The sequence below is a fragment of the Brassica napus genome, chromosome A4, assembly GCF_020379485.1.
Source record: "Brassica napus cultivar Da-Ae chromosome A4, Da-Ae, whole genome shotgun sequence".
Lineage (NCBI taxonomy): Eukaryota > Viridiplantae > Streptophyta > Magnoliopsida > Brassicales > Brassicaceae > Brassica > Brassica napus.
Window position 1 is genome coordinate 17914675 of NC_063437.1, and position 13974 is coordinate 17928648.

The 13974-nt window shown below is 36.0% G+C and overlaps 1 protein-coding gene across 1 annotated transcript; it reads right to left on the bottom strand.

The window, feature by feature from the left end:
- Positions 1-3986: 3986 nt before the first annotated feature.
- Positions 3987-8626, bottom strand: LOC106447219 (homeobox-leucine zipper protein ATHB-14-like). The gene is made up of 15 exons (XM_013889094.3): positions 8093-8626; positions 7447-7606; positions 7201-7319; positions 7022-7112; positions 6644-6937; positions 6403-6558; positions 6242-6316; positions 6070-6176; positions 5806-5983; positions 5543-5731; positions 5248-5469; positions 4860-5173; positions 4664-4778; positions 4435-4584; positions 3987-4347 (listed from the first exon to the last, which is right to left on the bottom strand). The coding sequence occupies exons 1-15, from the start codon at positions 8305-8307 to the stop codon at positions 4201-4203; spliced, it is 2532 nt and encodes an 843-aa protein (XP_013744548.2). The 5' UTR covers positions 8308-8626; the 3' UTR covers positions 3987-4200.
- Between the last annotated feature and the right edge of the window lie 5348 nt (positions 8627-13974).

The window sequence follows — 13974 nt, forward strand, 5'->3', positions numbered from 1 at the left end:
TGATTGTATATTTTAATATATTTTTACTCCCAAAACTGTTGACATTGTTCCCATGTCTCCTCCAATAATGTAATCTTTCCGATTAACGTCCTGAATTGTTTTCACATCAACCCAATAGATTCTGCCGGGCCATTACTCTTTATATTAGGGAAATAAAACTTAAAAATGTATGATGTCAACAAGTATACAGTGCAGTCAAACATAGATTTGTCTTGGATATGATGTAAATCAAACTAATAACCATATACGTAAACTATAATCAGAACGAGATTCGATTCTGGAGACGAACGTTTGCATCTTTTCTTTGTGTAAGTTATCAAGTAAGAAATCTTTTTTGTTGACAAGATGATATTATAAATCTTTTGTTCTTAACCTAGATAGAGTTCATGGCGAATATTTTGAACTTGTAAGTTATAAAATCAATTGTAATATTGAAAACACAAAGTATCATATTTGGGTCATGGCCTGTCTCTCGATTCGAAACGGACCTTTTTTCACTCATTTTGTTTATTGACTATCTGATTAGTGACGTGGACCGTGGTCTACATACTAACTTAAACATCATAGTGTCCGTCAAGATGTGATATTCCAAAATCTTCTCCTTAGCCAATGCCATTAACTTCACTCATATGATATGATTTCAGCAATTTTCATGGACTCCTCTTCACTTGAGTTAACTGAAGTTGCGAGTCTGATCATTTGTTTCAAGTTTTTTTCTTCATTTTGGGTTTATTTTGTTAAACAGAGAGTAAAAGGCTGATGAGCCTTACTCATTGAGATACAATCTTCAGTTAGGTAACGCGACAACCTTATTTAAACCCAATAATTTGTTTTCTTTTTTTTTGTTTTATAAATGTTAAACTATTTTTTTTAAAACGTAGGACGAATTGCAGCATTGTTATAGAAATTTTAACACATTAAAAACGAAAATTGATGCTGAGACTTATGTTATTGTATTGATGAGAAACATCCCACATCTGATATATAAGAATTAATCTACTACTATATAAAGGGTTTGGGTCAATTCACTCATTACCAATTGGTTTTGAGTTGGAAGCCCATAATAAACCTGAATCTAACATGGTATCAGAGCGATAAGATCCTTTGACCTAATTGATGAGAAACATCCCACATCGGATATATAAGAATTAATCTACTACTACTATATAAAGGGTTAGGGCCAATCCACTAATTGCCAATTGGTTTTGAGTTGGAAGCTCATAATAAACCCGAATCTAATTTTTGGAGTTCCATCATATTTGCCTCCACCTTGTTGTCTAGTAATGTCTATCATTCTGCTCACTTCTTGTCGATGAAATACTGAGGGTGAAGGTTCTCCGTGTTTCTTTGCGTATTTTTGATAAAACCAATAATCACTGCATCTTGCCATCTAGTTCAGATTTCTACTAGGCCATACCTAAAGTAAAGGAAGATGAATAACATGTCGATAACAAGCCAGCCTTTTGTTCCAAATTTATCTTATTTATAAGTAAAAAAAGAAGAAGTAAACACAATATTGATGATATATCTATAAATATATATGGTATAATGTGTAGTCTATAAGAAGAAGAAAAGGAAACCTAGACTAAAAGATATAGTGGTTTGGTGAAGAATAAGAAGGTGGATACAGTTCATAATAATATCCTAGCAATCGTCGTTGTATTAACCATCATCACCTTGTCTACTGGAGCTTGCGTGTATTGCTCCCCATTAATCAAACGGTGTGAATCTGATGCTGCGTGACTACTGTTTTGTTACCAAATAATAATTAGCTATGTTTGTTTGTTATATTTTAAATAGCATATAAATATTATGACTCCGCAAAATTCATCACTGATGCTATTACTCTATCATTTATAGAAATTTTATAATTTGATTATGGTTTTATCATATGTTGCAATGTTACCTATTACTAGTAATATACTCCCTCTGTTTCATATTAGATAATGTTTTAGAAGATTTTTGTTGTTTCAAAATAGATGATATTGTGATATTTTTATGCTATTTTTAGCTTTATTAAAAACTGTGTAACCAATTAAACATTGTAGTCATTTTTGTAATTGGTTGGATGATTTTTAAATTATATTTTTAAAACTACTTTTTAGAGAAAAGTAAATTTCTTAATCTTTGTGCACTAAGGAATAAATTACCAAATCCAACAAAAAAATAATATATATATATATATATCTTACCATGAAACAACGACCATCTCCTATGTTATAGTTCAATAACTATTCCTACAAGCAACCTAAACGTACACCCATTAGTGACACGAGAATGTCGGGGTTTGATGTGAGTTTTAGTCGTTTAGAGGAAATGAAATCACAACACTTCATAAACGATGGCTCTTTAGTATCATACAAGAAAAAAACAATGAATTTACAGCTGTATTGATCCCAAACCCTCAAGGCTTGGACTGGTGAGTGGTGACAACGAAAAGGAAATACTTTTCTCTGAGTTGCTAGTAGCTTTTATTGAGTTTATGTGTTCATTTGTTGTGCAAGTAGCTAGTGTGAATGTGCTACTACGTTTTGCTACAAGCAATATCTTCAACATTATTTACTTTATTATCAGAAAGGTAATTTAAGATAACACTAAATCAAGTTTTTTTTGTTCGAAAAATGGCAGACAATTTTTTTTAATACCAAAATTAGCATTAACTAAATGTTTATATATATATATATTTATTTATTTATTTATTTTACAAAATTGAGTTTGGTTTATTGATTACAGTTTAAGGGGGTTATTGATTTGACCAAAAAAGGAGGGGTTACTGATAGAAGAATTCCTAAGGAGTTATAAAATTTATAGAATCTCTTATTATTGGCTTATGAATTTTTAAAATATTAATAAAATCTATTGTTATTGTGGTGAAGACTTTTTAAATTTTATTCAAAATCCTATTGAATTTTTTTACTAATCATTGATTTAGCAGTTTTATTAAAATTTATTGTTATTGAAATGCAAATTTTCTTTACATTTACTCATAAAACTTAACTTTGAGAATATCATGTACACCCATAATATTTTTAAAATCTATGTAGTAAAAACACACACACACACACAAACACACAACAAAAAAACTACAGAACTAGATGAAAACTAATATAACATAAAATATCAATACAACACTAATAGCATGTATTTTTCCGTTTAATGATGCTGTAACTCTATAAATAGCATAATTCAATTATGGTTTTATCATATGTTACTAGTAAATAGTAATATATCTCTTATCATCAACCCAACTTTTGAGGAATAGCAAAACAAAACAACTTTTCCAAAAGGTTATTACTTCTTGGTGACGTATATTTTACAGTTTTTTACCAAAGTGGTCACTTTGCCATAGAATGCAAAAAACATTTAAAACTTAATTCATTCAAATAGACAGCTTACGGAGGGAAAACGTATATAGCTTTCTCTGCCTAGTATAACTTATAGAGTGGGAGGCATCATCATAATTTTCTTATGATAGATACGATCTCAATTTAATTTAGGAAATCTATAGATTCATTTTTGTGAAGATTCATGCAAATACATTTTTGCAGTGCTAGAAACGGCTTCCACAGCTATAACCTTTATTCAAACTGGACCATCCTCCACTATACACAAATCTAACATCATTCCTTATTCCTTGTCAATAAGACAAATGTTTATCTTCTATACATCATACCCCAAAATACAAAACCTATCTCATTCTTTTATCTTTGTTATTAAACTATAGATGAAAAAAACATTTTCCCTGTGTAACAAAATTTATTTTCTAAATTTCATTATTTCTATTACCAAACAAAATGTTATTCTCCAAAATTAAAGGAACCAAATATATACACATTAAATTAGAATTTCTTGTCGTATTACATATTTAGGGAATTTCAGCTCTTTTTCTTTATGAATTATGCTTTGCTTCGTGCAGCTTAAGAGTGATGACTTAATAAAAAGCTGATAAAAAGAAAAGTATAGATTAAAAATTCTGCTAAATCAAATTAGCAAAGCAAAAAGACTTGTCATTTTCATAATAATATTCTGCCATAACATAAGGAACAAGTATAATCCACAAAGGATCATATATTAGTCATATTACATACTAGTCCTTAAATTTCAAAATACTTGAGCATAGAAGCCCTAACATTAATATCTTACATAAATAAACCCTCCTCCCACTTAAATGGAGTGTGCTCGTCTTCTTCTGGCTCTCCTTCAAACGAAGGACCAATTAACGAACATAAACGCTAAGCAATGATTTGATTCGTCGTCTTCAAGAACTTTCCACACTGTTGCCTGCTCGTAAGACACCAATCTCCCCATGCTTGACGCACATACACCCGCAGGAAGATGAGCATAGCCCTTTACAAAACAATCAAGATTCCAAGTCAGACAATGAATGACTTTCCAAGAAAATAGTAAACACTTTACAAGGACAAGGAAACAAACCTGTTGCATGATCTTAGGGAACTCAGAGCAGAGAGCTTTACGACCAGGCTCGTCTAAGGTCTTGTCTAACGTTATGTCTTGAAGGGACACGAGAGTAGTTTCCAGCATGTCTAAACCGGTTTGGTTTGCAAATGTGAAAACCGGTGAAGCCTGCAAAAACCAAGAGTTATTGTCACACTTATCTCAACAAATTTCAAGAACATGAATGCAAACAAAACCCTTCACTTACATTTGTTTTCATGGAGCAGCACAAGATTGCATCGGTATGGCTCCAGACTTGATGCAGCAATGTGTCACCACTGATTTGAGAATCAGATCCAAAGAGATCTACACCAGTGTGAACTCTACAACAGACATTATGAATAGAGTTTCAGTTTCAGACTAAATAAACACTCAGATTAGAATATGTAACATTTGATTAGTACCTGTAACTCCTAGAGATCCAACGGACAAGAGTGAGAGCTTCAGGGGAAGTGGGAGCAGATATTGGACTGATACTAGAGTCAGGACGAGGAGCAATAGCTAGAGCAACCCTCTGAATCGATCCAACTATGTTTCTCACGTACTGACGTGCCATCGAAGCAACATTGTCTCTTGTGTGGTTATCAAACGTGAACTGGAACGCTATAGTTAGCACCGACCTAAAGTGACAACCGTTTGGGTCTGCTTCACCTCCTTGACGTGTAGATCCTTCTAACGCCGATGCTAGATCCAATGTACGGTTCACAGATGCATTGTTCTAAATGACCAGTGAAAGATTAGAACATATATGTGATTTAGAATGATCTTTAGATGAGATTTTTGTTATATTACCGAGGTTGATTTTGGTTCAAGAGGTATGACACGGAAGCCAGAAGGAAGCAAAGGTGCATCATCAGCAAATGATTCGTCTATAGGAGCAAAGACAAGCTGTGCACAACCTCCAACCACATCTTCATCAACACCGCTACAAAGCTGTAGTAAGTACATATCCCTAGCTAAGCCCATGTCTTCAGGTGAGTAAGCGTGACCTTCGAGTCTAACCACCTCAAGAAACTGAAACAAGAGAAAGGTTTCAGGACTATGAAAAAAGGTATTAAGAGAGAAGAAGCTGTTTGCCATTTCAAACCTCTTCATGTTCAACTGTCTGAGCTAGAGGGAGAATGACTTGGTTACTAGGTAAGCCACCAGCTCTAGCGCAAGGAACAGCGAAAGGACTCGCTCTGAGGGATGCAGCAGCATAAGCGTCCACGCCGTAGTCAGCCCACTCAGAGCGGTGTTCTCTAAGGAAACGAACCAGCACAGCGGGTGGAACGTTCTGGACGCAAGAAAGTGAGTTAACAAAAGACCGAAACATAAAAAAAAAACTTGTTTCCATTATCCAATATGTACCTGTAACAGCATAGATGCCTTGGCACAAAGCACACCACTACCGAAGCTAGGGAGGAAAGAGTTCCCACCAAACTTTCCAGGGGACAAGTTTATCATAAGTGTAATATCCTCTGCACCATCACTACCCAGTGGTGACCATCCATCATCCACAAACCCATTAACAGCATCATTGAACCCCCTGAAGTTCATTCATTTTGAACAATTAGAAAGAGAAGAATCAACACACATGGCAGTGAAGCTATTTTGAATGAAGGTGATGCATACCGAGAGAGTTTTTGACTGAAGGTTCTTAAAACAGCAGGTTGCCGCCCTCCACCGTACTGAACTTCTCCACTTGTCTCTTGTGCAATTTGTCTTACATGTCTCAGCGCCTGTAATAAGAAACCAAACATAAGAAACACAGCATTCTACCAAGTTGTTGGGGTAATGTACTTACAGCAACGGTCATTTTCTGAGCAAGAATCTTTGAAGATTCATAGAGAGGCCTCATGACTTCAGGGACACTCAAGGCCTAGTGAAACCAAAAACAAAAAAAAACAAAGTCATGAGCATATACTATTGATGTGTGTTTGAATCAATTTGACTATTTATGCTTACATCCAAATCAACATGGTCAACAATGTGGAGAATGGAACCACCACCATCACAAGGACGGATGAGGAACCCGCTTGGTCGCATCTCAGCTCTCACAAAGTTTGAAGAAGGCGGCCCAGTGGGCCCACCAGTTGCAGCACTAAGCGACCTCTCACAAACCTGAAGAAGACAATGAGTGAGTGATGAAAGGCAAACATGAAAAAATAATTTAAAAAATAGGCAAAGCAGGTTCAAGAACTTTCACCACATAGCTTCCATCTTCTAAACAAGTGGTGTATCTCAGCGTCCAGAAGTCACGAGCTGCTGCTAACGTAGTTGGAGCATACATCTGAGTGTATATAAGCTCGATAGTCCCACCGTTTCCAGCGGGGATCACGCTAAGAGTGTCCACGCTTCGACAGTCACGGAGCCAAGATGGACGATCTTTGAGGATTTCAGCAACCTTCATGGGCTCTAAGCTCACGAGGCCGCAGGCACGTGCGGCAATTCCACTGCAGTTGCGGGAAATAGCTACGATGCCAATAGAATCCGGACCAGGCTACACCAATTTAAACAAGGTTCATCACTACAAATCTAAAAGAACAGCAAAAGATTATACAAACTTGAAGAGCTGTTTTATTACCTTCATCCCAATCATCTGAACCCAGTCAACAGCAGTTCCTGTAGCCTTGGAAAGGAACTCTGCTAGAGCCTCCTTTGCTATTGAAAGGAGACTATAACCACACAAAAAAAAAACATTTAAGGTTGTCACAAAGTGTCCAACAAGCTTATATATATGCAAGTACAGTAAGAAAAGCTCACCCAGCTGGGTTGTTAGCATCTCGTTGGAGATGCTGAGGATTTGGGTTTTGCTGTTGATGTTGCTGACCACTTGCTACGACCACAGACTCACAGCTGTTGTCTGTGGTCGTCCCTGAAGCCTACACTCCAAAGAAACGTACCAAAACTTAAGCAAAAATATAATAAAATAATAGAAAATTTACACCAAAAACCAAATAAGTATAATAGAATAGAATAAAATAGAAGAGACTAGTGTGGAGTGTTTACAGTGTGTATTTGGTGTTTCATGTGGCCATTCTCATAGACCAAGTGAGAAACTTGCTTCTGCAGACGATCATTCTCTTCCATCAGCAGTTTATTCATTGCATTGAGCTTTCTGTTCACTGTCTGGAGACGAGCAGCTTCTTTCCTCTGCTTCTCTCGACATCTAAAAAAACAAAACAAACATATATAACTCAACTATGCCTAAGACAAACGTTACATGTATGATGTGAATAAAATAGTAGTGGATGAACAGTGACAACATATAATAAAACCACCACCCAATGATATAAAGAGTGGAAAAGATAATGTTTTTTTTTTTTCCAAATTCATATCTTAATAAATGTGAACAAACGCATTCAAAGACATTTTTATTAGATGTCACTTTCTTGCATTTAAAGTTCCCACTGTATCAAAGCTTTTAAACCAAAACAAACTTTCCTGCTCTGAGGGGATTTTCACAAGACATGGATCTACATTAAAATTTCAAAACACAATAATCACTGAGATCTAAAAAAGAACAGAATCATAATTGTCAGAACAGAACAGCAAGGAAAATTTTATAAACATTTTTTTTGTCTTTATGAACTTAATTACAAATATAAAAGACAATATACAGAAGAAAAAAAATGATTTGTAGTAACTTTCTCACCTGCGGTTTTGAAACCAAACTTTGATCTGTTTAGGCTCGATGTTGGAGAGAATGGGACATTCTCGTATGAGTTGCTGTCTTCTGAGAGAGCTGGGCTTAGGACACTCAGTATAAACTCTCTCAAGAGCTTCCACTTGCTCAGGCGTGTACCTAACATACTTGCCGGAGTCCAACCCTTTGTCCGGGGACTCTCTGTGCATCGTGTGGACCATCATAGCTCAAAAGAGTAAATAAAAGTTTAATTTTTAAGGAATTTAAAGAAAACCCCAGATGGAGTTTTAAGCTAAAGAATGAAACTTTCGAGGTGTTTAGTGTAAGCTAGTAGTAGCTGGGTTCTTTTCAAGGGTAGGCTCTCTGTGTGGAGAGAGAGCCTCCACTAACGTTCATGAGATAATGGTGGGAAGAAAAAAGAGTTTGGGAAAGAAGAAAAAATATATGTTTTTTGTTTATTATTGCTTTCAGTTACTATAGAAAACGCTAGAGAGCAATGGCGAGAGGAAGGAGGAGAAGATAAGAGGAGCAAGCAAAGTAAGGGTCTTTATCACAGGCGCCAATCTCGAGATCCTTTTAAGACATGTACAAAAAGATTTAAACAGTAAAATAAATTACTTTTCTTTTTAACAGAGAAAGGTTGAATTTGATAAAAGCTTTAACTTTTAGAGCATATAGCTAAACTGAAGTAAGGATTTCTGTCTAGTCTCTCTCCTCTCTTAGTGAGAGGTTTGTTCTCTCGAATCCTCCGATCTTCTTATCACAAAAAAATCTTTCAGAAGGTTTGGAGTTGAATCGAAGGAGGAGAGAGTCCGGTGTTTTTTTGGCTTTCCGGTTTCGGTGTTTCCGACCGGCCCCTGTTTCCGGCGTCGCATCTGTTCCTCCGATGGTCGTCCGGCTTTAGACTCTGGGAAGCGGTGGCTTCTATAGCACCTGCTTCGCCGGCTTTGTCTCCGGGATTCGGCGGCTGAGTAGCGTCGTTTTCGCCGGCTATGTTTGATCGTCGATTCAAGCCCTCCACTTCTCCACCGACTCTCGATTTCAGTCTCCGATGTTCGGAGTTCTTTGAATTGATTGAAAACAGTGTTTTTTTCTGAAAAGACGATCCGGTTGCGTTTGCTTTCTATGAAGACTTCTTCGTTTGGACGGTTTTCACCGATCTATCTTTTCTCATGGCGGAGCTCCGACGTAACCTTTCCGGAGGAGGTGGTGGTTTCTGGCTTGACGCGTGTCTTCGAATCGTGTGTCGATCGGATACGTGGTGGCCATCGACGATTACCTTCCTCTACGGTTTCCTTTATTGGGCTGTTGGCCCATGGAGTTTTTTGTAAATGTGGCCTGATGTTTAGGCCTGCTGTATGTTTGTGTGCTGGGTTTTGTTTCCTTGTTGGGCTTTGCCCTTTAATAAAATTCTCAGAGGAAAAAAAAAAAAAAAAGCTAAACTGAAGTAACATATGTCCTGCAGAATATAATATTTTTTTGTATTAATTTAAGGGTTTGTTTTAGAATACTAAATATCTTGTTGTTAAAGGACAAAATTGTTTTTTTACTTAAAATCAAAATATATATTTTTGAACGGAAGGACAAATGTTATTGTTATATATGCACAAAATCACTAATCTTGTTTTGTATTGATTAAAAAATTATTAGCGATTAATTAAAATGGAGGTGCAGCATGATAAAAGGGAAAAGACTATAAAGGAGAAAAAGCCAACACACGCAAAACAGTATCTGCCAAAACCCGTCTGTGTTTTTACTCTACCTAGAACAGTAATGATAAAAAAAATATATCAAAATAAAAAACAGCTAACTAAATAAGGAGGCAGAGAGACAGGCCAATCTTTGTTTTTTCGTTACTTTCCAATTTAATTGTTTTATTTATTCAAGAAAAAAAAAACAAAATGGTTGAACAAAAAAGGATGTCTTTATCTCTGTGAGAAGGACATAGCATAAGCTTGTTTCTCTCTCCTATTTTCTCTACTCTCTGATGATCATCATGATGATGGTGATATATGTGCATGTACAATGATATCATCATGATAAATTGTACATGATGATGTAATTGATGTTTGATGATATTGCATGAGGAAAATTGTATGATTCTCATTGCTCGCGTGAGAAGCGTGAAGGTCTCTACTCTTTTTAAAAATTAACAGTTAATGAATTTATTTATTTTTAACTTAAGAGTTATGAATTCTAGCAAAATATTTTTTATGAATAGAAAAACAAACAGAAGGATCGTCATTTTTTGGCTATTAAATAATTTGATAAGGCTTTTAATGTTTTTTTTTGAAACACTTTTAATGTTAAATATATATTCAGTCAGTTTTAAGTTGTATCATGTATGGTACGGATCCGATTTAACTTTGATCGTTTGTCAAGGATTAAAAGGGAGTCGACATGTGTGGCTGGTTAAGTACAATCTGTGTTTGGTTGTGTAAAATAACGATTTGTACAGAATCAATGTCTGGACAAAGGGATAGCTTCTTAATATAATATACGGTGAGACAAGATAAAAGAATACGTATTTTATACAGAACTATACGTAATTAATAAAGAGAAAGAGAGAGTAATAAAATTAAATGACATGTGAGGTCTCATCATGAGTCCAACTTTGTGCATGCGCTTCGATTTTCTACATGGCAGATATACCCACGTAGCCACCTATACACCTTTTTCTTCTATTCTGGACTGGTTTGCGTTTTTGTTCAAAAAAAAAAAGGACTGGTTTGCGTTTTGTTATTTTAAAATACAGCTACTAATACTTTTTCTCTGTTAAATACACCCAAATATATATTCTTTTCAAGTTCTATTCTTTTCACAAAAGACCACTTAACATTATTGACTACGAGGTTTCTTCTCGCGCCACTCAACACGTTTTTCTTTTGAGTTTTGAGTTTACTTCGCATCATGAGGCATTAGGTTATACTACATCATATTTGTATATATGAACTACGATGTAAAGAAGTTTTTGGGCTAAACCTAGTATTCAGTTTTTGTTGTTTAATATCCACGTCTAATAAAGAAATGAAAAAAAATGAGAGAATAAAATGAGATTTGACTTATAAAAAAAAGGTTTGGACTTGTTTAAAAGAATTTCACTTAACCTAACTGTTGAATGGTATACGTAATACCTAAATTTTGCTACAAACATAACAACGGATTTAATATACATCTTGATCTCGTAATTGTCCTAAGAAAAAAGGTGAAAATACGTCACATTCAATACTTTTATCAGTTTATATGTTACCAAACTTAACTAATGCTGTTATATAAAGTATTTATCGATTTACATACCTAATACAAATATACAACAGCACATTGCACATGTAATTAAAATCAAAAGAAAGTCTATATATACCTTATAACAAGTATGTTTGTTTTACAATAAGAGCAAATTAAAGAGTAACACAGAAGAAAAAAGAGTTGGTCATAGTTTGATCTCAGATGTAGTAGTTTTGTAATTCGATCATATGTATCAGCCTGTTTTTCCTGAAAATGGACTTACATAAATGAATTACGAGTTTTCATAACCTGATTAAAAACAATATATGTTAAGTGATTATGTATATTATATATCAGCTTATTTGTTTACTGAAAATGCATGGACTCATATGTAGTCTACTAGGATTTGAGATAGTTGTAAAAAAAAAAAGGACTCGTAGAATTTTATCATGGAGCCATGGAGGGATATTCTCGACACATGATAAATCTAGCAGCATGCATTCATATAAACGACCACAGTCTGTAGATTACATATATTGGCCCTAATAATTAAGGAGTCGGCATTTTGCATTTTGACTGTTCTCTGTTCCCTCGGCTTGAATCCTGAAAGGGATATAGGATAGGACCCATAACACATTATGCATTATGCAGTGCTCTTTCCTAAAAGGCTTTGGATGCTTTCGTAATAAGGAAATAAAAAGTATAGTTAGAGTGCGTAGTTTGGTTGCTGGAGAAAAAAAGAATGTCAAAGCTTTTAATTTGACAATATCTATCTTTACAAAATAATAATTAGCTTTATTAATATATATTTTTACTTGTGGTGCCAACTTTTTATTTTAGCAAGAGGCATGGAGCATGAGAGTACCCCACTGGGCCAAGTCCACTTACTCTTGTTCCCATGTCAGTATGTCACACACTACATACATCGCTTGATTTCCCAAATTTCCAATGTTTCTTTTCTTTTCCGTTTCCACCATTTATATTCATCTTTTTAGAGCTCCATACAAATGGACGCATAGATCTGAGCTTGTATCGCGTTTCGTATGTGAACTATATATTTTTTTTTTTTGCTAAGAATGCTAATATCATATTAATGATGTTCAGATTTTACAAAGTAGAATCTAAGAAATACTCTACCTCGGCAAAAACAAATAAAAACAAGGTAGAGCAACTAAAGTAACATTACACAAGATTAAGTGATCCACAGAGACAAGAGGGTACGAAATTGCTTCCTATTCCTTCTTGCCAAGATCGTATTCTTCACATCCCTATAAATCATTTTCGAGATCACAAGAGGAAGAACCACACAGCTGTTGTGGTAAGCGTTGTTTCTCTGTTTCCAGAGATGAAAGATAGTTGCTTGAGTCGCCAACTTCCTAAGGATTGACGGGCTTAGTTTCGATGACATTCTGATCCAAGACAAAAGCTCATTCCAATCCCTGAAGAGCTGTACCGGAGGGTTTAAATTTCCCAGTGCTAGCTTCCAAACCTCCCTGCTAAATTGGCAAGTAAGCATCAGGTGGTCTCTGGTCTCAGGCTCACTAGAACATAGACAGCAAGTAGTGGGAATTTGCAGACCCCATGACGCTAATCTGACCCGGGTAGGTAGTCTATCAAGATTTGCTACCCACATGTTAAAAGAGTGCTTTGGAACCGCCCCTTTGAACCAAACGCAATCAACCCAAAGCTTCTCATCCTCACGCGGCCGGAGAGCCTGCCAAGTGATCGCAGAAGAGAACGTTGTTACAGAAGAGTCTTCAACTCTCCATTCAAAGAAATCATCATCAAGAGTAAGCGATGGGAGTGGAATTGTTGTGAGATGGATCTGCAAGGTTAGAGCTTCCTGGGATCGAGGGGAGGGAAGTCGCCAGCCTGTTAGGGAACAAGCGTCAGCCACTGTTGCTAGCAAGGGGATCCTCAAAGCTCGAGGTCCAGTTGGACCAATGTACTGCAGGAGTTGGCCAAGAGGAGTCCATACATCATACCAAAAACTAATCTTGGAGCCTGAATTAAGGACCCCTTTGCAAAAACGAAGAGCAAGATGCCTCAGCTTAAGAATCTGCTTCCAAACCCAAGACTGATGGATTGTTTCAGATAATGCCCAGAAGTTCTTACCTTGTAGGTGATAATGAGAATGCCAAGTTACCCACAGAGATTTACTTCCAGAGAAAAGCATCCAAACGAAACGCAATAAGAGAACTTTATTCCAAGATGCAAAACTTCTCAGGCCTAACCCCCCTTCAGTTTTCGGAAGGCAACATGTGCTCCAAGCTATTTTGACGCTTCTGAACTTGTCTATGTTGCCTGTCCATAGGAATCGAGAACAGAGAGAGTCGATCATCTTGAGGCAGGCTTTTGGAAGCATGAATGTTGTTATCCAAAAATTAACTGTACCAGATATCACCGTGTTTAGCAGTAGCAATCTTCCTGCAAAAGATAAGGTCTTAACAGCCCAACCCCTGAAAGTATTTATCAGCTTTTGCAGTAGAGGATCATAATCAGAGACTCTCAATTTCCTGCTCATCAGTGGTAGGCCAAGATATCTAATGGGGAGAGAGCCACGGTTGAAACCGAAATTTGAAACAGCCAATTCTTCAGTTTTATTCAGAGCCGAAGTGTATAGCTCAGTCTTGTTTCGGTTCATAGTGAGGCCAGACCAAGAAGCA